This window comes from Cavia porcellus, unplaced genomic scaffold (genome assembly GCF_034190915.1).
Source record: "Cavia porcellus strain 051 isolate PalLab524CR breed Dunkin Hartley unplaced genomic scaffold, mCavPor4.1 scaffold_28, whole genome shotgun sequence".
In the NCBI taxonomy this organism is placed as follows: Eukaryota; Metazoa; Chordata; class Mammalia; order Rodentia; family Caviidae; genus Cavia; species Cavia porcellus.
The window spans coordinates 32,602,057-32,625,514 of NW_026947511.1; the positions used below are offsets into that span (position 1 = coordinate 32,602,057).

Genomic DNA, 23,458 nt, shown 5'->3' on the forward strand with positions numbered 1-23,458 from the left:
AAATGGGGATACAAGTCCCTCCCAGCCAACAAGCGCACATGTACAGTATGTAGACCATGAATTGCAAAAGAGATTTATGAGAACTAAAACCCAGCTGGTGACCCTGTGTCTGGGACACACTCCAGAGGACAGACAGACACAGGTTCCTTCACAAAGCTGGCTGCCCAGGGGCACTCTCGTCTGTTTGAGGACTCAGTCTGCTTGGGGCCAAGTCTGGCAAAGGGGATGCCTGTTTTCACACAAGCACAGAGGAAAGGCACTCAACTCCCCAGGAACAGAGCAGAAGGCAGAGAAAAAAAGGCTCCCTAAGCCCCAGGAGAGGACAGCGCTGGCCTCACAGCTCCTAAACAGAGAGAGCGATGTCCAAGGAAGGGTTAGGAGGTGCTAGCCAGCGCGGGGTACTGGTGGAGACACCCAGAAGTGATGTCTGCAGGAGGCCTTGGGGAAAAGCTGGAGCTCACCCAGGGGAAAGGTGAGATTGGTGTGCTGGCGTATTGCAGCCTGAAGCCTGTGCAGCACAGAAGAGGCAGCACACTTGTGATCCAGCTCTCTGGGAGGCTGAGGCAGGAGGATCATATATTCCAGCCCAGGAGAGCAGAGGCTTTGCGCTCAGGAAAGACATCGGGCCAGATCTGTAAAGGACCTTCCACCTGGGGATGACTGCTGTGGTTGGGGGAGCAGGGGGAACCCTGAGCTCAGCAGCGGCCAAAGACAGGCCTGAGAAAGCTGGCCCACTGGTTCCGCTAGAGAGGAAGTGGGACAGTCCTCCTGGCCCTTGGGGTGTGCCTGTCTGGGCAGCTTTATCTTTTTTTTTGAGACAAGCTCTCATTGTGCAGTTCAGGCTGACCTTGAGCTCACATTGTAACCCAGGCTGGTCTTGGAACTCACAGTGATCCTCCTGCCTCAGCCTCCCAAGTGCTGGCTCTACAGGCATGCGCCTGAGCAGCTCTATTTAATCAGCACATGAGAACCCAGAACCTTCGGCCCCACATCTGTTCCTTCCTTGGCACTCCCCAATGCTGTCTTTAGTGCCTCCAGTTCTTAGGGGTGAGTGTTAAGTAGTTCTTTTTTTTTTTTTTTTTTTTTGTCTTTTTCCTTTTTATCGGTACCGGGGATCAAACTCAGGACTGCCTGCTTACAAGGCAGGCGCTTATGCCGCTGAGCTAAATCCCCCAACCCCCAGTAGTTCTTTTAAAAACTGAGTGTGAAGGAAAAAACTGAACTGCATATGGTGATACAGGCCTGTAATCTCAGCACGTAGGAGGCTGAGGCAGAAAGATTGCTGCAAGTTTGAGGCCAGCCTGGTCTACATAGTGAGATCCTGTCTAAAACAAATTTTAAAATATAAGAAAAATCTTAATTAAAAAAAAAGAAAGAAGAAAAGAGATTGGTTCTAAAAGATGGAATTCGTGCAGTGTTTTTGTGTGTGTGCGTGTGTGTGCTAGGTAAGCGCTCCACCACGGAGCCCCATCCTCTGCCCCGACTCCAGCTGGATAGCTGACTTTAGGGTGGGTGGACACATGAAACTTGGCTCTTTCTCACACAAGTGGACCCATGGGTGAGGGCACGAGAGGAAGCCATTGAGCCCTCTCACACCAGCTGTAACCATGACACGTCAGGGAGGTGAGCCCCACAGAGCCCAGCGTCCCTGTGACAGCCACCAGCTCTCCTGCCCTTCTTATGATGAACCTTTTATTATAGAGACAGACTTAATTCTCTTTTGCATAAAGAATCTCTGGGTCGGGTCAGGGGAATCCACCGCAAAGGTCACCACCCAGCTCTCCCTGCCTCTGCCTCGGGACATCTCAGGGTCTCTGGAGAAGGGCAGAGGCTGCTGTCCCCAGGGCCGAGCTCATCGGGCCGGGCCTTGCCGGGTGGAGGGCAGGCACTCGGGTGCGCACCACGTCACGGCCGCCCGCTCTCCCGCCCCAGCCGGTTGTCTAGCACCTGCAGCTGCCGCAGGAAGCCCGAGTTGGGGCAGATGTCACGGTGCGCCTGCACCGTCTGGATGGCCTCCACCAGCGTCATGTTCTCGCAGATCATGAGGAAAGCCAGGACAAGCGTGGCAGAGCGGCTCACCCCCATGGCACAGTGGACCAGCACGCGGCCTGCAGGAGACGGACCCAGGGTGAGCACCTGCGGACACTGCGAGGTCGCCTCCCACTTCCGGCCATCCTTTCAGCCCTGGAGCAGACTCCAGGAACATCGATGCCAACTGTCCCCCAGAGAGTGACGGAGAGTGGCTCAAGGTCGCCCAGCAGGGCAGCGGCAGGACAGGGCCACAGGGAGGGTTTCCTTCTCCTGGCCCAGGGTGCTTTCTCTAGCATCCTTTGCAACTGTTGGGAGAGGTGACTACTGAACCCCTGGGGACTCCTAGACTTCATAGGATTATAGAGGGTGTCTGCCACCAACTTTTCCCCCTGCCTGGCCCCTCCCTGTCTCTGTATTCTGTGCTGAGGCCTCTGAGAGGGGCTGCTGGGCACCAACGCCTGGCCTCTGACTGAGGGGTACAGTTACCCTGATGACCACGGTAGATCTTTTTCTCTGTGCATTTGGTTTTTTGAGACAGGGTCTCCCTATGTAGCCCAGGCTGGCCTCCCCCATGCTGGGATCTCAGGCGGCACCACCACACCCAGCAGTAGTGGATCACAGTTAAGCCTGAGGTGGTTGGTTCCCAGGTGGGGGGTGGCTGGTGCGGTCCATGCCCTGGACTCCTCACCCCTCGGTGCTACTTTGGCACCAGGGAAAGCCCCAGGCCCACCCTGTCCCCGGCCTGCCCGATGCCACCCCACCGCTCACCTCGGGGAGCGCTGAGAGCTGTTCGGATATAGCGAGCCACAGGCAGGAAGTAGATGCTGATGTCAAAGTAGGGGTTGTCATCTGCCTCGATGCCGTAGTACTCTAGGGGCAGCCCGTGGTAGAACTTGGCCCCTGTGTCTACCTGAAACCTGCCTGCAGCAGCGTTCACGACGTGGGTGATGCCCATCTGCACCAGGCGGCTCTTGTCCCGGGCAGTGTACCTGGGGAACACGGGTGAGGAGAGTGGGGGCCGACTACCGCAGCAGCTCTGGCTGGGGGGGACCTGCCCATACCCCTCTGGGCCCCTCCAGGGGTGCTGTAGGCTGCCCTGGTGAGCAGGCCCTGGCAGCTGGGGCTGAAGACCTCTAACAAGGGCGTGGTGGTCCATCCCTGTCGTCCCCCAACATGGGAGGATGAGGCAGGAGTATCACCAGGAGTTTGAGGACAGCCTAAACTACACAGACCTTGTCTTAAAAAACAGCAAAAACAAAACCGTACCTATAAACAGGAAAAAACAGCATATCTAGGCTTTGGTGCTGTCTTCAATTTCAGCATCCATTGGGGGTCTGTGAACATATCCTCCCATAGAGGGAGCTCCTGAGCATCTAAATGATGACATATTGCACCCTCTAAAAGGTATGTAAGAAAAGATGTTTGTTATATCAAGAACCTGGGGGCTGGGGGCACAGTTCAGTGGCATGGTACTTGCCAGGCAAACACAAGGTCCTGAGTTCAATTCCCAGCTTAAGAAAACAAAAGGGCCTGTGAAAATACAGGCTACAAAACAGAATGTTTCACTTTAAAAAATGCATAGTGTGATCTCATTTATAAAGCAGATCACCAAACCAGTACTGTGAAGTGATATCATTTTTATTTTTTAAAAAATTATTAAAAGTGGGCTGGGGATTTAGCTCAGCGGCCTAAGTACCTGCCTTGTAAGCAGGCAGTCGTGAATTTGATCCCCGGTACCGATAAAAAAGAAAAAGACACACACACACACATACAAAATTATTAAAAGCATATACATGAAAAAACCATGTATGTGTATATGCATCTTAAAATAGCATACAAAAATTGTATCTGTGTGGGAGGAATAATATATTCATCATTTTCCAATACTTGCATTAAGCTTCTAAACTCTGTATACATTTGGTCCATATTTTCTAAAGTTTAAGAAGACTTGGGGCTGGGGATTTAGCTCAGTGGCATAAGCGTCTGCCTTGCAAGCAGGCAGTTATGAGTTCAATCCCCGGTACCGATAAAAAACAAAAAGACAAAAAGAAAAAAAAAAAAAAGACTTAGGAAAAATACCTCACAATTCTACTCTCTTTTCAGCCTATAGAAATGCATGTGTTTTCCCAGGATACCTGCATTTATATATTCATAGGATTACTGTTCATGATAGCCAAAAACTGGAAATGTCTCAAATCTCCATATACAGTACAATGTTTTGTTTTGGTTTTTTTGCACCAGGGATCAAACTTGTGACCTCGCTCTGGCCAGGCAGGTGCTTATGCTGCTGAGCTAAATCCCCAGCCCAATACAATGTTGAGACTGTGGTACAGTCACGCAGTAGAATATTATACAGCAGTAAAAAATGAATGGACTGCACCAGCCAGTAACAACATAATAATATGAGGGAAGACAAATGGGGAAAGAGATGGTGGCAGGTGGAGGGCGCCACCTCTGCCCCTGAGCTTCTCATGTGGGTGACGTCAGACCCTCCACCACCTCTCACCCACGGTCTCACTCACGCGTCTCCCAGGAAGAGGTTGGGCCAGACCTCGTTGACGTGGTTCAGTGTGGCAGCCCTGCGGACCCACAGCAAGCGCTGCAGTGAGGCCAGTGTGGGCGGCTGGTAGGGGGACACCCGGCCTGCCCCATGGATCTTGGGCCTCCGGAGGTCCTGCTTCTGTAGCGAGTCCATCCTGGAACAGAGTGGACAGTGCAGTGGCTGGGGACAGGACCTCAAGCAATGCAGGTCCTGGGGTCACCGTGTGCCATGGGTGAGCCCCTGGGTTGTTCTTTTCTTGAGACAAGGTCTTGCTGTGTAGCCCAGGCTGGCATGGAACTCAAAGCAATTGTCCTGCCTCAGCCTGCCCTGCTGGGATTACAGGCCTGCCCTGCCAAGCTCGTAGCCACAGCTGTTCTGGATGAGGCTGCTCACGAAGCTTAGCTGGTCTTTTCCCCCAAGAACAAGGGGAACCAAAACTTCCTCATGGCTCTGGTCATGCCTCCTCCTAAAGTCACCAGCGGTGGAAGCTTTGGCCTTGGGGTCTTGGGGTTTCCCATTTCTGGCAAAGCCAGTGCACACTCACCCCTTCAGTGGCCCATCAGTTGGAATTTGTAGGGATGGGAGCTCCAGGTCCCTGTGGTCCCCACCCTGCCACTTCCGTTCTGGTCCTCAGCCTCATTCCCCTCCCCCCCGCCTACTTTCCAGAGCTGGAGACCAGAGCTTCCCCAGCGGGTGAGAGTGCATGTGGGGGAATGTCCTGTGTCTGATGCCTCCCGAAGCTGTGTCCCTGCTCCTCTCCTGCATGCTGGAGCTCAGATTGCTCCCGAGGCAGAGCCCTGTGGCTATGGGGCTGAAGGCTGCAGTTACCATCCAGTCCTCTGAACCCTCAGGTCCCTGCCCAGCCTTTTGTTGCCCTGGAGATTCCAGAGAGGGACCAGCCCTCCCGTCCTGCTCCCTGGGGGCCAGGTGTCACCAAGTCCCATGACCACCACAGGCCCTGCTCTCCCTCCTTACCCCCACGACTCTGGCCCACGTGGCTCTGTGGGCCTGGTCCAGCTTGGCTGGGCTGTGTCTGCTGGCGTTGGCTGGCCCAGGGTGTCCGGGACGCTGCACAGCTGGGCCGTCAGGGGCACCAGAACCTGGGCCTGGTGCTGCCCTGGGAAGGGGGCCCTGCCCGGGCCGACGGTCCCAGACCCCTGCAGCCAGCAACTAGGGAAACTACAGACTGGGAAGAGCATCTTTTCCTTTCGATCAGTGGTGCCAGGACCAGTGATAGCAAGAGGCATCCAGGAGACCATGGGCTTAGCCGTGCTCACCCAGCGGGTGGCCTGTGGGCAGGGCGGAAGCGAAGGCCCGGCTCTCCCCTTCATGCCCTGCTGCGACCTCTCTCTCTCCCCCTGGCAGGCTGGGTGGCCTGCCACCTACCTAGGGCATGGTCTGGGGCTGGGACTGGGGACTGGAGCAGGGACAGGGCTCAGGGAGAGCGGAACAGGGCCAGGGCAGGTTCCACCCGGAACACAAACCCTGTGAAGCGGCCAGGATTCCAGGCCTTGGGGCCCCGGGGGTGGGGCTGGGAGCAGGCCGAGCCTGTGGCCTTGTGCAGGGCACACGGGACCAAGGGCTCTGGGTCCTGTGGCCACCCTGAAGATGGGTGGCTACCTGAGGAGGTGACCAGGCAGCTGAGAGGGAGACAGAAGCCTGAGCCTCCTGAGGAACACCCCAGCCCTGCTCCTCGGTCCCTGGGAGGCTGCTGCTGTGTGGCACAGCTGCTCTGCCTGACGATCCTGGCAGTACCTAACTGCTCAGGACTCTTGGGTTGTGTCCTGGGCAGAATACAGGGCAGCAGGCAGTGTAGCATGCTGGAGTGGGGGAGGCCCAGATGCAGGGGCATCCATGGTCATCCTGCTCTGCAGCTCCCAGGTGAGGCCGCTCCGGCTGTGGCAGGACCAGAGGGGCCTTGGAAAGCCAGTGGGCACCTGCTCCACCCTGGAGCTTGGCGTGGGGTGAGGTCGCCCTCTGGTGGTCTTCAGGTGCCACGCAGCCCAGCTGCTCAGGGCGCAGGCCGCCAGGCTCCTGGGGACTCACTGCTTCCTGGGGTCACAGGGATCGGGGTGGGGGCTGTTGGGACACCCCAGGCCTCCGCCTCCCAGGAGACCAGGCCCTGGTCTGCAGCATGGCACCCTTCCCTAGAGTCAAGGCCACTCCCGCACACACTCGCCTGGGCCCTGGCTCCTGAGCGCAGGTTGTCCTCCTCCATCTGCCCTGGCCCCAGCCAGTGACCTGTCCTCAGGCCCTGCACACAGGAGAGGCTGTGGCCATGCTGCCTGGGTCCTGCTGTCCAGCTGGGGACTGTGGAAGGCCCTCCCTGCACCTCCCTCGCACTTCTGCTGCAGTGGGTGATGCCTGGCTCCTCCCACTCATGCCAGCCCTCACTCTGCTCCTCACCACGCCACCTTGTCCCTTCCCACGCTGCCCCGTGGCTGAGCAGCCACCTCTGTGGACATGGTTTTCCTGCTGCTTCACGGCTGCCCGGTCTCGTTTATCTGTCTACAGCCAGTTCTCTGCGTTGGGTTGCTCACTCTCCTTGCCTGTCTCCCCCCATTCCCCAAGAAGAGCACACTCCTCTGCAGCCTCCTAGAACCCTGCCTTTTATGCCCATAGCTGGGGCACTATGAGCATCCCAGAAGATTCTGAATGTAAAGTGCCTCCCAGTAGTAATTATTACCTTCACCACATATTTTGTTTGATTGGTTTTTTGAGACAGGGTCTCCATAGGTATCCCAGCTGCTCTTGAACTCACTGTGTAGCCCAGGTTGGCCTCAAACTCTTGGTACCCAACCTCAGCCTCCCGAGTGGTGGGATCACAGATGTGTGCCACCACACCGGGCTTTACATTCACCACTTATTAAGGAAGGACATACCATGTACCAGACAGAGCCAAGTGCTTATTTTTTCTCACTGAATCCTGCTGTCCTTATGGAAGGCATAATATTATTATTCCCATTGTACAGTTGAGGAAACTGAGGCTCAGGGAGGTTAAACAGCTTGCCCAAGATCACAGAGCCAGTGGGTGTGGGGAACCAGGATTCCGGCCAGGGCATTTCTGATTGCTGTGCTTTGTAACTCTCTTTCCCATGCGATAGCCAGCCCACCCTCACCATGACCCCCCGCACAGGCTCAAGAGCCAGGAGTACCCCAAGCCCTGGGGCAGCAGTCACCCACCTGTGGCGGTGTCCGGTCCTGGCCGAGGGCTTCTCCAACGCACAGTTTGTGCCTCCGACAGCCAGCCGCCTGTCTCTGCACACTTGATGCGGTTTCTATTTTTTGATTTGAGCTTAATTATAAAGCATGCCGCCTGCTCCCCCCTCCGGTCACCCCTGCCACTCCTAACTCGTCCACTGGTCCCAGGGTGCGGTCAGTGCCAGGCCCAGCCAGGCACCAGCCCTGCTGGCCCCGTGTGTGTCCTGCGTCCGTGAGGGGGTCAGCTGGCAGGGATGTCGGAGAGACCATCTCACAAGCTCCCTCTGGGCGGAGTGTGGCTCAGCGAGACAGCGCTGGCCGGAGTTCCATCATCTCCAAAAACAACAACTCGCTTGGCCTTTAAGGACCGGAAGTGGGACCAGAAGGACCAAGAAGGGCAGAGGAGAGATGCACCGGAAGCACACGCAAGCAGGTGGCCTTGCCAGTATCCACATCCAGTCTCCGAGCCGTACTGGGGACTAAAGGAGGTGGGACGGACCAGGATTAAGATCTGGAGACCCGGAGGGGAGTGGTCGTGCTTGCCTGTAATCCCAGCACTCTGGGGAGGCTGAGGCAGGAGGATTGCCATGAATCTGAGGCCAGCCGGGGCTACACAGTGAGTTCCAGGCCAGCCTGAACTATGCAGTGAGACCTCATGTCAAATAACAACACAAAACGATCTGGAGCTACAGCCGGAGGCTGCCACGCAGACTGAGGTGCACATGGCACAGAGCAGGGCGGCTTTGTCCAGGAGTCACTCCGGCCCCCACCAACCGCTCCCTCAGAGACAGTGACCCGGCAGAGTCCCGCCCAAGCCCGCCACCCCTTTTGGACAGTGCGTGCCCTCTTGAGGCCGAATGCAATCATTAGTGATCTTAGATTTGGACTTGTTAAGGAACCATTGTTACCCAAGATCCTGGCCATACAATACCTTGTTTTTTTTTTTTAAGACAGGTTCTTGCTATGTAGTTCAAGTTGACCTCAAACTCAGTGATCCTCCTGCCTCAGCCTACCAAGTGTTGGGAATTCGAGTGTGTGTCAAAGCATTTGCCTTTTCCACCAACTCTGGACCTCTGAAGTCTGAGCTCCAGGGAGCTGGGACTCAGCCTGCTGGGGTTCCCTGAGCCTTGGGGAGAGCCGAGGAGGTGGCTGTGGCCCAGGGCTGCTTCCTCCCTCTCCACTCTCCTGGGGACATGCAGGTCCTGGCCTAGGAGCCTCAGGTGTTGGGGCAGAGGCCACACCCACCTGTGGGGACTGAAGGTAGTGGCTGCGAGGGGGTGCAGGGTACAAGGGGCAGCAGATGGAGGCACAAGCTGCAGGGGGCACCCCCCGGGGGACTCTCAGCACCTTCTGGCCATCCACCAGGACCAGAGCTTCCAGCAGCAGCAGCAGGACCAGGGCCAGGGCAGCAAAGTGGCAGAGCCCTGTGGCGAGGAGCAAGGATTGGCGCTGGGAGAGAGAGAGGATTTGTGTTATAGGCAGGTAAACCAAGGGGCACGCTGGCTGGGACTGTTAGAGCTGTCACCTGAGCCTGCTTCTGCCTTGGGTCCTGCGCATCAGATCAAGTGGGCACAGATGTGAGGAAAAATGAGGAGAAAAATTTGGCATCCATGGCTGGGGAGGACCTCTCCGCCACCTTCTCATCTGCAGGATGCCAGGTACAGCTACACAGGCTGCGCACTGCACAATTCCTGGAGGCTCTAGTTACATGGTCTTGTGGATGGTACACTCATGGGTTTTGCAATGCTGTAAACCTCACCGACATATTACCTCCAAGCCAGCTGCCGGTGTCTAAGGCTCCACGCTAAGGAGAGGGTGCCGGCCTGATCAGACATCTGCTGCTCTACCAGGCTGCTGGATCCTGTAGCATGTGCTGTTCCCACGGGGGCACGGCCCCATCTTAGCTTCCTGCCCACCCCACTGGCCCTGGCTGACTCCTTGCTGCTAGGCACACCCAGCTTAGCCCGGTGCCCTCCTCACCTGGCCCCTCAGCTGCGGCACTCGCCCCGCAGCCGCTGGTCCAGCTGGCGGAGCTGGTGGAGGAAGCCGCGGTTGGGGAAGATCCAGCGTCGCTCCCGCACGGTGAGCACGGCCTGGCGCAGGGACAGCCGCTGGCGCAGCATGAGGTAGGCCAGCACCAGCGTGGCGGAGCGGCTCACGCCCACCACGCAGTGCACCAGGACCTTGGCTGGGGAGACACCAGCGAGAGGCTGCTTCCATCCGACCCTCCGTCCCCACGCTGCCTGCTGTACTCCGGGACCCCGGCAAGTTGCTCAGCCTCTACGGGCCTCAGCTTCCTGATCTTTGTTTTCCTTTTTTTGTTATTTGTATTGAATTGTTCGAGACAAGGTCTCACTCTGTAGCCCAGGCTGGCCTTGAACTCATGGTGATTCTTCCTGCCTCACCTAAGTCCCTGATCTTTCAGCAAATCAGAGAAAACCCCTGTTTTCCTAGCTTTGGGATGGAGCCTGATTCCTAACACGGCTTAGAAGGCCCTGAGGTGGGCCTGCAGCCTGCCCCCTGGACCCTGCAACCCTGAGCTCTGGGAACACTGGAACTTTCTGTCGTGACTTCCCCTGTCCCCCAGCCTTAGCTGATGCTGTTCCCTCTTCCTGGTCTCAGGCTGACTAACATCTACTACTCAGCATTCAAGTATCAGCTGAGGCAGGGCTTTCCTGACCAGGCAGGCCTCGCCTGAATCACACAGCAGCTCTTGGATTGTGCATGAGGCCTAGTGGCCTCTGCTGTAGAAGGAAGTCCCCACTTCCCCGACCGTGAAGACTACGTACCCCACCCGGGTCCCCATAGCCTCTCGTATTCACTTTTTTCTAGCAGCAACACTCCTGATACCTCGCTGTCTGAGACTGGTAAGTCCTGTGCGCATGGGGACCCTGCCTTGCGGAAGCCTGGATTTCCAGAATCTGATTCAGTGCCTGACATGTAGCAGATACTCAGTGAATAGCTGATGGATGAGTGGACAAAACCCAAAAGAATGTCTAGGTGCTTTGAATATTAAAAGTTGCTGTGAGTTACAGCCATATCATTCCCATTACAAGGGCGAGGAAACTGAGGTCCTGAGAGGAGCGTTGGCTTCCTCAGGGTCACACAGAAAAGGGCACAGCTGTGTCTCAGGATGAATACAAAGCCAGGGCTCCAGCCTGGCTAGTCTCCTTTTGTTTGTTTGTTTGGTTGGTTGGTTGGTTGGTTGAGACAGGATCTCAACGTGTAATTCAGCCTGGCTTTGAACTCATTATGTAGCCCAGGCTGGCCTTGCACTCATGGTGATCCTCCTGCCTCAGCCTCCCAGATGCTGGGATCACAGTGGGGTGTCACCATGCCCGGCTAGTCTCATTTGTTGTATCCTGGGTACTTCAAGATTTTTTAAAATTTGAAAGTCTATTGGGGCAGACAGTAGGTACCAGTGGAGATTTCTTGAGGGTGACCACAGAGAAAGAACTGGTGACTTGGAGACCTGGCTTCCAGCCCCAGGACTGCTACTAACTTCCTTAGTGGCCTTACGCTGAGAGGGACCTGTTCCTCCTGTAAAGCAACCAGGAATAAAGTGCTAGGGCATAGAAGGGAGGGTTTTAAAAAACCAGAATGACACTCAGGAGGCTGAGGCAGGAGGATCATTGCGACTTCAAGACCAACCTGGACTACAAAGTGAGCTCAAGGCTAGCCTGAACTGCATAGTGAGATCCTGTCTCAAAAAGACAAAAACAAACAAACAAACACGAAAAAAAAAAAAAAAAAACCCAAAACCAGGACGAAAGGGCACTGATGATTGAGAGGAAACAGGCTCCCTCCCCGCATGCACACGGGCAGACCCGGGGGCTCCGACCCCAAGTCCTACCCCTGGGGGTGCTGAGTGCTTGGTGGATGAAGTCTGCTGCGGAGGAGAAGTAGGTGCTGATGTCGAAGTTGGGGAGGTCGTAGGCCGGCACCCCCAGGTAGCTCACACTGCTGCCGTAGAAGTCGGGGCCGCCCTGGCAGTAGAGGCCCCCGTGGGCGGCATTCAGCACGTGGGTGATGCCCAGCTTCCACAGCTCAAAGCGGTTGTTCGCCGTGGCCCTGGGAGGGCAGGAAGGGAGCTGGAGGCTGGCTGAACGGTGGACACCGGGAAGGAGGTGGTGTGGGAGGGTGAAGCCACAAGGGCCAGAGGCGGCTGAGCCCAGCAAGCCTCCCTTCCAGAGCTTGCCTGGGGCAGGGCTGGTGCAGGCTCGGCTCCTTTGTGCCTCCTGGGGCCATCTGCCTGCGGCCAGCTCAGGAGGGCAGGGATTGCCTGCCCTGTCTTCTTGCCCCATCTCTTCCCACACACATCCTGCCTCTTTGTCACCACGGTGTACCTGCTTCTGATCTGGAGACACATAGGGCTGACACCTCCCTGACTCTGCCACCCACTCTGTGTCCACAGCAGGGAGGCTGGCACCAGAAAGGGGGATCTCTGTTGGCCCCGTCTGGTGCTCCACGTACTGCTCCCCATCCCTGGGTCCCCAGATTGGGCAATTGTCTTGCATGTGCCAGATGACTCCAGGGCCCTTTGGGAATCCCTGCCCCTCCCGGATCCTGTGGCCACACCTGGCCACTGTGTTGTCTCGGGCATGTGGGAGTCCTGGAGAAAGTCTCTGCCAGCCCAAGATTTCTCCTTATTCCCATCCACCCCCTCATCTGGTAAAAAGCTCAAGCACTGCTTGTCCTCGGGCCCCCTCTTTGGACCAGCAGCCACTCACGCATCTCCTATGAAAAGATTAGGCCAGACTTCGTCCACACGGCTGCAAGAGGCCTTCCCTGCCCGCAAGAGCTCCTCCAGCTCCAGAACGCTGGGACAAGCTGTGGCCTCCGCGTCTGCCCCTTGCTCTGGACGCCAGGCCTCAGCCATGGGCCGGCCCGGCCCACCCTCTGCTCTGCCTTCACACCGTTCTGCTTTTCCTGAGTTGTTTCTTCTTCCCGGAGATTGGCAGGGACAGGTGGGACAAGAGTGACTCAGCAAGTCCCAGAGGCCTCTGGAGAGGAAAGGACTGGTTTCTCCCAAGCCAGAATCACCCCCAAACTCCTCGAGAACGTGGATTCAGACCAACCCCCTCAGGTCACTCCCTCTCTCAACCTTGTGTCTCCCTCGGTAGAGTTCAGAGAAGGGTTGCAAGGGTTAAAGGAGGTACAGGATGCTCTGGGTCATGGCGGAGCTTTGAAATGTGTTTTTGAGTGAATAGGTTTAGAGCCCTCCCAAGGCCATTTTGTCCTACAGCTGAGTTAACCCAGAGGGCCAGGGTGCAGCTGGCTCCGAGGATGGATGATGGAAAAGGCTGTGCTGGAGGCTGAGGCAGGAGGCTCATCACAAGTTTCAGGCTGGCCTGGGCTAGCGAGTTCAAGGCCATCCTGGACTATATAGTGAGACCCTGTATAACAAAACAAAACAAAAACTTCTGCAGGTTTGGGTGGGCCACAGACTGGGTGGGAGACAGATGTCTGTGCAGCGAGCCTGTGTGTGACACAGCTCAGGGGCAAAGTTTGCAGTCAGAGAAATATGGGAAGAAGACATGGGAGACAGCATCTAAAAATGCACACAAGCTTTACAGGGGAAGAGTTGAGCAATGGCCTTGTGATGAAGATGGCAGGTTTCTCAAAGGAGAAGGTGGAAGAGGCAAGTGTCGCTCTTGCCGTGATGGTGAACCTTGATGCCACACCACAGTGGGCTGTTACCATCGAAAGCTCTAGAACATTTGCCATCACTGCTTTGAGAGCCAAAGTATCTGTGATTATTTATAGAGGGCAAGAGGGTTGTAGGCCTCTGCCTACAAACAACAATGGCTCTGAGCCCCACAGCTGTCCTAGACATGCCAGAAGATTTCAGGAGCCAGAGGCTTTTGGCCTCAAAGAAGAACTGAGGAAAAGTGGATTTGTCTTTCTACCAGAGTTGGTTGTGGGCAAAAAAGATGTTTTCCTGTGTGTTGTGTGACTTCCTGAGGCCTTTCTGGGGCTTGCAGGAGCATGAGTTGTGGTAGGCAGATCCCCAGCTACCCCTGATCTTGATTCCAGCTCTTAGGAAAGGCCCTCCCAGAGCACTCTGTGAAAGCACTGTGTGCTCCACCACCCCAGAGCCTGCTCCCGCTCTGTCCAGAGCCACCCAAGTTCATGTGGCATTGTGGGGACAGGCAAGACCAAACAGGGGCTAGAGCCCGGGCTGCAGTTGGCTTTGGAACTGGTTTGTGCCAGTGATGGGCCCAGCCTGGGAGGGGGCCTTTTTTTGGGGTGCGGTAAAATAGTAGAGTAAAAACACAGGTTCTGATGTTATTATACATAGCTAAGGTTAGTGGATTACCCACCTTCCTGGTCCCATCTGTTCCTCTTAGAAGCTTTCTTTCAATAAATTTTTCCTACTCTTAACCCCCATTGTTCCTAGAATTCATTCCCTGATTTTAAAGAACATGGACTCAGCATTTTGGACATCTAGCAGGTCAGGAGTTTTATTTTCCCTATATCAATGTTAGATGGATTTGGTTTGGAATAGCAGCTTGGACACACAGTGTAACTGCGAGATGGTAAGAGGGACTTGGAAGCTATACCTGCAGGCGTTCAGTGAGTAAAAGCAGGATATAGCTCAGCATCTCTGTCTTCCTTTTACCTGTTTCCCTTATTACCTTAGAATTTGAGGTAGACTCTCTGTTGAGGTCTGAACATGGGCATGTTAATCACTCAAGGAATGTTTGAATTACAAGGTTTATTAGCTCTAAATTTACATAACCTCTCTCATCCCCCTTCAAGCTAAGGACAGCAAGAGAAAAGTAAGTAACATAATTCTTAGGATTTCAAGGTCATCCAATCACCAGCTCTTACAATGTGAAGTTTCAGACCCACTCCAGTGATGCCCAGAAGTCTCCAGTTGTTGACCTAAACCTGTAGCCATCTTAGATTCCAGGCAAACAGAGCCTTGAAGACCACCCCATGATGAGCTCACCCCTCAAACAGGACAGCTACCCCCCACTTGATGATAGGGCTGAAGCGGCCCCTCAAAGCAGAAACCAAATTGTCCCTGTCAATGATGGCTCCCCCAAAGCCAGTCCGGAGATGCCCAATGACCAAGCCAACGACTTGGCCAGGGTCACCTATGCTGCCAGTTCCTGGTCTTTGTTCCCTTTTTTCTCTAAGACCAAGCGTCTACCAGCCCCTTAAAGACAATCTTGAGCCTTTTTATCAGCACTTTCCAGCATGGCAGGTAGCTGAATCTGGTGCTCTCGAACCCGGGAGCCAGAGCTTTTGCCCTAAAGCTCTCGTAACGACCTGTCAGGCAGTGTTTCCTGGCCTCTCTGTGATGTATGATCTACCTTGTAGAGCTGAAACGGGGTTGAATAATTATTTGGCATTTGGCATAGACACTGTCAAAGAAAACGGACAGTGAACGCCAGCAGTGATCACTAAGAGTTGGCTCTATGAAGAGGAGCTGGACCCCTCCCAAGGAATCAGGACAACCTTCTACGCACTGGCCCTATTTACCAAGCCCACATGTCCCCCCAACTTCCCTAGGCCCTGTCCTCCAGGGTCAGCCTCCAATCAGACACAGGCACTGTTGGGCTCTCTTTCCGCAGTTTCCCTCCCGGCCCTTTGGAGCCCAGGGTCCCTTCCGGTGTTGGCCCCGCCCCCTCTCCAGTAGTTCCCCGCCTCCCGGAGCAGTTCCGGGTCGGCTCCCCGCAGCGGCCGGCTAGACGGTGAGGGGGCTGGAGCGATGCCTGCGCGCAGCCGCCACCGACCCCGCCTCCACGCCGGCTCCCCGCCCCGGGCTCCGCCCCTGCCGCCCGAGGCTCTTTACTCTGGCGCGGAGCGGTGGGCGCCGGACTCCGGCGGCGCCTCGGACGCCGACTCGGAGCTGGGTCTGGAGAGCCCAACTTCCACCGTGGAGGTGAGCGGGCGCCGAGGCTGAGGCGAGGGAAGACGGGGGGTGTCTGCTGCAAGGGTGAGTTGGGAGTTGGGGCGGAGCCGGGGGCTGCTGAGGGGCCGGGAGCTGGAGGGGAAGACGGTTGAGCAGCCGGCAAGGCCGCTCTGCTCTAGAATGGAATTCGGAGGAAATGGAGATTGTGGAGCCGGCGGCCTGGGGTCGGCAGTGCCGGGGGTGAGGGGCCGGGAACCGGCGGAGGCGAGGGCTTGGAGGGATGAGAGCGGCGAGGGAGGGAGGAAAAGCCGAGGGTCTTCGGGGATGCGGGCAGGAGGAGGAGATGCTGAGGGTTTGTGGGTAGCGAAGGGGACCTGAGGACCAGGCCTGGGGCCGGTGCGAACCCCGGAATGAGGGCACGAGCTGGGACTGACAGCCCCCGGCCAGGTGGCGACGGTGGCAGCGGAGGGAAGGAGTCAGGGTTGACTGGAGGAAGGGTCCAGGAGAGGACTGTTGGATGGGAAGTCATCTGACCTGAAGAGTGGAGAGAAGCATCTAAAAAGAGAAATGTGTTTAAAAAAGAAAAGGAGCCCTTGGGGATCTCATTTAGGGCTTTGGCATTTTTACAAGTTGCTGTCTCTCGAGGCAGAGATCCCAGAGCCAGGGCGATTGGATCCTAGGGCTCTGATTTTTGTGGACAGTGATTCTTTGAAGAATCTGAAAGAGGGGCGGTGTTCATCACTGATTTGCTCACAAGACTGGGGGAAGTTGTGAAGAGGAAGTGATGCTGGTAGACAGTAGTGCAAAGAGTGCTTCTGAAAATAAAGAGGCCGTTCGGATTTCTTCTCTTAGTAGTGCTGTACTTCAGTCTTTCTTTTTGTACTTCGCCCTTAAATACACTTGTTAGAGGAGTTTAAATCCCCCCCAACAGATTGAATATATTCGCCTTTAATTTCCTCCAGTCTCAGCCTGCCTTATACTGCTTTATACCTTTTAAAACTCAAAACTTGAAGGGGAATTTGAACACTTGGATGTTACATATGCAGAGTTTGGTTTGACGACACTTTCACCCAATAGGGTGCAAATATGGTTAGTAAAGCTAAAAATATGCGACAGCCCAAGGCCCTACCAGATTTTCCCCTCACTGATAACTCTGGGATTGGAATGATCTCTTGAAAATTCAGCACTCATTTTGGCAGATTTGCAGGAGAAATATGCACGTGCTACTTTGCAGATAATGTTCGTATATTTTTAGGAGAGTGATTTAGAAAAATCAGATAAAAGATAATTGTAGTTGGCAGCTGACTGGGACAGAGATGAGTGCACAGATGCTTTATATAGAAGACATAGTACCGAAAATGTAACTGTCGCAGAAAAATAAGAATGCAAAATGTATATTCTTTTTTTTTTTTGTCTTTTTCGTTTTTATCGGTACCGGGGATCGAACTCAGGACCGCACACTTGCAAGGCAGACGCTAATGCCGCTGAGCTAAATCCCCAGCCAAAATGTATATTCATTTTAGCCGACACTTGGAAGATGAAGTGGGAGGAGTCGAGGTCAGCTTGGGCTACTAATGAGTTTCAGAACAACCTGAGCTGCATAGTGAGACTCTGTCTCAAAAAACCAAAACCGAAACAAAACAACAAATTTACATTTATTTTAGATGAAATAAGTTGATTTTCTTTTGTGATTGTTAGATTATGGTATGACTCCATGAAGTCTTTGACAGTAGCCAAATGTCGCATACAGTGTTTTGCTCTTAAAAGTATATAGGTTTTTGGAAAGTTGTTGGCCACTTTTAATCAAGTATTTTCTACTGTGCTATTTAATCTTCTCGAGATGATAATTTACGAATTGTAGTAAACTTTCATGTTTATGTATACAGAGTGTATGCTGTGCCATCAAATGAACGATGGAATTTTTTTTTTTTGCCCTTTTTTTTTTTTTCTTTTTATCGGTACCGGGGATGGAACTCACGACCGCTTGCTTGCAAGGCAGGTGCTTATGCCACTGAGCTAAATCCCCAGCCCCTTGAAATAATTTTTTTAAAGAGAAATTAATTCTTAGATTTACTTTTAGATCAGATTAACTCCTTTTTCTTCACCTTAATGAAAATCAAGTTTACATTAAATGCTGGGCTCCCTAGGGAACATTTATACTTGACTTTGAGTAAAAACCTTGGCACATAAAAATTTGCTGAACTGCATGGAAATACAAGAACTGTAACTTCTTAATGTTATTGCAAAATTCAAGAGAAACTGTTAGATGGAGTTGTACAGTTAGGTTAACATGCCTGGTGATTATTTTATTTTATTTGTCTTTTTCGTTTTTTATCGGTACCAGGGATCAAACTCACAACTGCCTGCTTGCAAGGCAGGTGCTTATGCTGCTGAGCTAAATCCCCAGCCCCCATTATTTTATTTTCATTTCTCTTTGCCAATTCTCTTAGCCCTTTAGTTATAAAGAAAATCAGTGTTACGGTAAAGCATATTTACAAAGTAGAAGCTGCCCTCCCAAAGTGACAGAACTTGGAGGCGTGCTTGAATGTCAGTTTTGATTTCTGTAGCATACTCCTCATTCTGCAGACTCTTACTATATTGCAGTCATTTGTAAACGTGTTTATTTTGTTAATTACCAGATTCTCAAAAGTTTGCCATAACTAATTGAGACATTTTCATGACTTTTCTGCAAATTTAAATTTGAATACTGCTTATGAAAAACTCTTATGCTGGGCCTGGTGGTGCACACCTGTAATCCCAGTGTTCAGGAGGCTGAGGCAGGAGAATCCTAAGTTTGGTACCAGCCTGGTCTATAAAGTGAGCTCAAGGCCAGCCTGAACTGTATTGTGAGACCCTGTCTCAAAAAGATTAAAAAAAAGAAGGAAAAGAAAAACTGTTGATTCACAGATGTTTTAATGAATAATTCTATTTTGTCTTATTTTTATACTACTTTGCCTTATGAAAATGCCATATTAATTAGCTGTTCTTTCAAGATTTTTATATTTCCAAGCCTGATGTACTATATGATAATAGTTAACTAAACCTAGTATGGGTATTAACTTAATAGATGGGATTCTTTCCTGTCTTTCAGTTCTACTCCCTTCATTCTTCATATGATGGTGTATTGTTAGTAGAGATTGAATTCACTTTTTTTTTTTTTGAGATGGGGTCTCGCTGTGTAGCGTTAGCCTTGAACTCACTGTGTAGCCCATGCTGCAACCTAAGTGTTGGGATTATAGGCGTGGACCACCGTGAAACCCAGTGAAATCACTGGGTTTTTTTGTTTTTGTTTTTTGAGACTATAGAGTTCAGACTGGTATTGAGCTCATATGTAGCTCAGGCTGACCTTGAACCTGTGGTGAACCTCTTGCCTCAGCCTCCTGAGTGCTGGCATTATAGGCATGTGCCGATTTGCCTAGCGTGAAATCACTTTTTTTTTTCAGTACCAGGAATCAAACTCAGTGTCCTGTCCTTGCCAGGCAGTTACTGTGCTGCTGAGCTGCCTCCCTGGCTTGTGAATTCACTTTTTAAAATGTAAAGTTTATGTAGTTTTGATTCTTTTTGGGTATCAAACTGACTTATATGATATATGAACACAGTTCTAGATTCTGTTAAATTTTTTTTTTTTTTTTGTCTTTCTCCTTTTTTATCGGTACCAGGGATTGAACTCATGACTCCCTGCTTGCAAGGCAGGTGCTTATGCCGCTGAGCTAAATCCCCAGCCCCTGATTCTGTTAAATTTTTTTTTTTTTTTTTTTTTTTTTTTTTTGTACCAGGAATCAAATTCAGGACCTCTGCTAAATTTTTCATAGATGTTTTTAAGCTGTGTACATTGTTTTTGTTTTCTTTTGTTTTTTGGTACTGGGGATTGAATTTATGACCTCATGCTTGCCAGGAAGTCCTCATACATGTTTTTTACAAACTACTGTGTCATTCCCAGATTAAATGTTTTAGTTTTTGCAGAGATTTTGGGAGATGGAAAGCTAGATTTTTTCCTCTGTGCATGTGTAGGTGTGTTTATATTTATTTAGAAAATGCTGCTGGTTTTATTTTCTTGCTTGCATGTGATCTGGGGAACTTGTGAAACCTGGTATTTTTTTTTAGTGTATCTAAAGGTTTGATGTAACACATAGAGGGGTATGAAAGTTAGACCAGCACAGAAAACCATCTGACTGCCGGTATCATCATGACTGATTCTTACTTTAGATCTGGCGGTTTTCTTAGCCTTGAGAAATCAAGAAGTTAACTAAAAATAGAGCATAGACCAGGCATGCTTGGAAAACAAATCAGTGTTTATCTGCTGTTTCTCTTGACTGCTGTTTTGCTAGTGGATCGTCTGGATGTAGATTTGTACAAGACACTTGGTGTATCTTTTTGTGTATGTTCGTGTATGTTCAGCATCACAGCAGCAGCAGCAGCAGCAGCTCTACATTTTTGTTTTCTCTGCCGGGGATGGAACGCTGGACTTTGAACCATCACCAGGTCTTAAGCCTAATCTTCTGTCTCAGTTTAGTGACAGTGTGTGTTTCTGTACTGAAATGATGTGACTTCAGCATGTCTTAGTCCTCTCGGTTAAATGTCATTGCTTCATATGAACATAACTTATGTGAGTCATTTGAAAACTTCCTTTCACCACAGTGTTTTGTAATAAAATAGAGCTGTATATGTACTTCAAAAGAGTGATGCTATGGGGGCTGTGAGATGCATTTGTAGTTGTCTTAAGTTTTTGTGAATTTAATTAAATTTCTGACTTGTGAGGAGAAGTGGTAACATAAATATCTATCATCTGAACACTTTTTCTATTGAGTATTTTTGGTGGTGGGGGTGAACTCAGAGCCTTCTTACTGAGCTATATCCTTATCCCTTTTATCTTATTTTTTAAATTTTGAGACAAGATTGCTAAATACCCCAGGTGGGACTTGAATATGAAATCCTCCTGTCTCAATTGCTAGGATGGCTGGAATTACAGTCTTGTGCTAATTGACAGGCTTGAAATTTAAAAAAAATTTTTTTTTAGGCTTCAAATTCTTGAAGTTCTAATAGAAGATGAGCTCTGTCGATTTTGCTAAATTAGGGGCTTTCTTCAGGTTCAAGTTGTGTCACTGAGTTACTGAAAGTAACCTACAAACTGGCTTTAGTGTGCAGATTTGAGGCTAAATTAAATTGATGTCGGTTTCTATAAAATGTTGCCATGAAAGTAGATTGCCAAAAACCATACATTAATTAAAATTTGATTTCAGTTATGTAATGGAGTAATAGAGGGTGAAGTTTTGAGCCATTTTCTCATTTTCCATTAGAATTGATTGGATTTGAGGAGGTAGCATGTTTTAAAATAAAGATTTTACCAATTAAAATGGTGAACCACTAGCTTACTCCACTATTTTCATACTGATTAGAATAAGAATTAGAACTTTATGTGCTTGACTTCTTTGCTGATGTGCAGTGTCTTGCTGCTAGTGATACGGACAAATGAAACTCGCAAGCTACTCTGTCAAGTATGAGTTCATGTTCTCTAAAACTGAAGAATGAATTTGAGGAACAATGAAGGTTAAGAGCAGAATATATTTATTGAGAGAAAGAAAGCTTCTGTCTGAGAGAGAGACAGAAGGGGTCACGAAAGAGTTGCCAGAGACTCTTTCTTTTCCAGGGACTTTTATATAGTAAAATCATGAGGTTAAATGGGTCAAAGGTGGGGAAAATGGAAATTTGCAAGGTGGGCATAAGGCAGGGTAGAACTATGGTCAACCAATAAGATTAATTGCTCAGGTAAAATTGATTAAATTAGGAACAAATGGGGGAGTGAGTCCTGTAGTAAGCCTGCATGCTTAACAGCAGGGGCTCTTACTGTAGAGGGGTGGGATGCTGACTCCTGACTTCTTAGGGTAATAAAGAAGTATTTGGACTGTGGATCCTTAGGATGTGGTTGTATTTGCTTTGCCTTTTGTCTTGAGATTTGGCCCACAGCAGGAGGTGATTGTCTCTTCCAAGGCTGCAAGATATCTGAACTGCTCTGGCTCCTTAGGGGGCCTAGCTGTGTCTGACTGCCTATAATATTTCTAACTAACTCAGCTGCCTGTAACAGGAGGTCAGGGACCCTTCATTAAATTTACCACTAAATTGTGATTGTTGCGTACTGCCTTTTACTATAACCATGAGGGTGTAAAGTAGATGGTCAGATTCTTACTGAGCTGAGATAGCTCTCTGTGTGGGGTGTAGAATTAGGTGCAACCTGAAAATGGGAGTCTTAGTTTGAAGGTAGGAGCTAGAAGAGGCTTGCATTCTTTGATATGGATAAGAGTTTTAAGTAGTTGTATAGTATGTCAGAGGACATAGTCAGGACAGCAAAAATGTCTGAGTCCAGAGAATGATGATGTAACTGAGAAGGGAATTTAATGCTTTCAAATGTGCTGCTCCAAATTCTGTTGCTCCAAATTCTGTTAAGTCCCAGAAATGGGACTTAACAACCCATTAGTAGAAAATCACTACTAATGAGTAACGAGAATGGATGGTAGGAATTGGTTCAGGGTCTTTGAAAGTTTTTTACAATCACTGTTACAGATTTCATAGATGTACCAATAAAAAGTAAAATATCTTTGGAAAATACAGAAAGAATAGTATTTTTGTTTGTTTCCTCACTGAAAATGTTTTCATTTAGGACTTACTTTATTTGTTTTAGTTTTCTTGAGACACGTTCTTACTATGTAGTGCAGGATGGCCTCAAGTCATGGTGATCCTCCTGCCTGACAAATGCTGAGATTATAGGTGTCTACTACCATGCCTGGCTAAGTTTTAATCTAATTTTTACTTTTGTTTTGTTTTGTTGAAACAGGGTCTCCCTATGTAGTGTAGGCTGAACTTGTGCTCACTATGTGTGGAGGGTGGCCTCAAACTTGATCTTTCTGCCTCAGCTTCCCAAGTGCTAGGATTATAGACATGCACCACTGCACCTAGCAAGGAGTCCCAGTGCCCAGGAAGTTGAGGCAGGAGGATCCAGTGAGTTAAGGCCAACCTGAACTGCATAGTGAATTGTCTCAAAAAAAGAAAAGAAAAGCTCGGCAATCTCAAATACCATATGCTGCGTTAGTAATCATAAAGTTTGTATATAAATGCCTAAAGTAAACCTTATCTTCACACATTGTGCTCTTGGCTGTTTTGTTTTCATACTGATTACTTTCTACTCTTGTTTATGGATGTGCAAATGGATGTAATTTACATTTGTTTTATGCATATTAGATTTTTTATTATGTTAAATTGGATTGAAATTTATTTTAGTGAAAATGTGACCATAATGTATAGGGCATAATGTATAATTGCCCTAAGGAAAATTTATTAATACTAACTTTATATAATTTTAAATGGCTTAGTTGTGGTGGCACATGCAACTCCACAGGCTGAGGCAGAAGGATTGAAGTTCAAGACCTTGTATGATGAGACCTTGTCTCAAAATAAAATTTAGAGGGGCTGGGGATTTAGCTCAGTGGCATTAGCACCTGCCTTGCAAGCAGGCGGTCCTGAGTTCGACCCCTGGTACTGATAAAAATAAATAAATAAATAAAATAAAATAAAATTTAGAAAAGAACTGGGGACATAGCTAAGTGTAGAGCATTTGCCAAGCATGCAACAAGGCCCTGGATTCAGTCCCTAGTGCCGCCTAGGAAAAAAGCCAAATCTAAAGCCCAAAAAAAAGCCTTTCCCCATTGTTTTTTGTCTTGGGTTACAGATTTGGTTTTTTAGGATTTGTTTTTTCTTTCCTTTTCTTTTTGGTACTGGAAATTAAATTCAGGACCTTGCACTTGACAGGTAGGTGCTTGTGCCACTGA

General features: G+C 50.4%; 3 protein-coding genes across 8 annotated transcripts in view; 1 reads left to right on the forward strand and 2 right to left on the reverse strand.

Annotated features, from left to right (window-relative positions):
- Positions 1-1,675: 1,675 nt before the first annotated feature.
- On the reverse strand, positions 1,676-7,845 carry Dusp13b (dual specificity phosphatase 13B). 2 transcript variants are annotated; one of them, XM_063238700.1, is made up of 4 exons: positions 7,757-7,845; positions 4,554-4,727; positions 2,800-3,020; positions 1,676-2,108 (listed from the first exon to the last, which is right to left on the reverse strand). In XM_063238700.1, the coding sequence occupies exons 2-4, from the start codon at positions 4,724-4,726 to the stop codon at positions 1,906-1,908; spliced, it is 597 nt and encodes a 198-aa protein (XP_063094770.1). In that variant the 5' UTR covers position 4,727; positions 7,757-7,845; the 3' UTR covers positions 1,676-1,905. The 2 variants fall into 2 exon arrangements, with proteins under 2 accessions (XP_063094770.1, XP_063094769.1); XM_063238699.1 differs by lacking the exon at positions 7,757-7,845 and adding an exon at positions 5,549-6,065.
- A 1,917-nt stretch (positions 7,846-9,762) lies between these two features.
- Positions 9,763-12,727, reverse strand: Dusp13a (dual specificity phosphatase 13A). Of its 2 annotated transcripts, XM_013157050.3 has the most exons (4): positions 12,505-12,683; positions 11,973-12,131; positions 11,628-11,845; positions 9,763-9,962 (listed from the first exon to the last, which is right to left on the reverse strand). In XM_013157050.3, exons 2-4 carry the CDS (start codon positions 12,020-12,022, stop codon positions 9,763-9,765), a joined length of 468 nt encoding a protein of 155 aa, XP_013012504.1. In that variant the 5' UTR covers positions 12,023-12,131; positions 12,505-12,683. The 2 variants fall into 2 exon arrangements, with proteins under 2 accessions (XP_013012504.1, XP_003473657.1); XM_003473609.3 differs by lacking the exon at positions 11,973-12,131 and having other exon boundaries at positions 12,505-12,727.
- Positions 12,728-15,453: 2,726 nt separating this feature from the next.
- Samd8 (sterile alpha motif domain containing 8) overlaps positions 15,454-23,458 on the forward strand; it is a 63,063-nt gene continuing 55,058 nt past the window's right edge. Inside the window, exon 1 of one of the 4 annotated variants that reach the window (XM_003473610.5) lies at positions 15,454-15,668. In XM_003473610.5, the coding sequence (XP_003473658.1) occupies positions 15,495-15,668 (174 nt within the window). In that variant the 5' untranslated portion in view covers positions 15,454-15,494. Of the gene's footprint in view, positions 15,723-15,760; positions 15,879-19,971; positions 20,121-23,458 lie in introns of those variants that run through there. The other 3 variants (XM_005005342.4, XM_013156892.3, XM_063238701.1) reach the window with 3 other exon arrangements.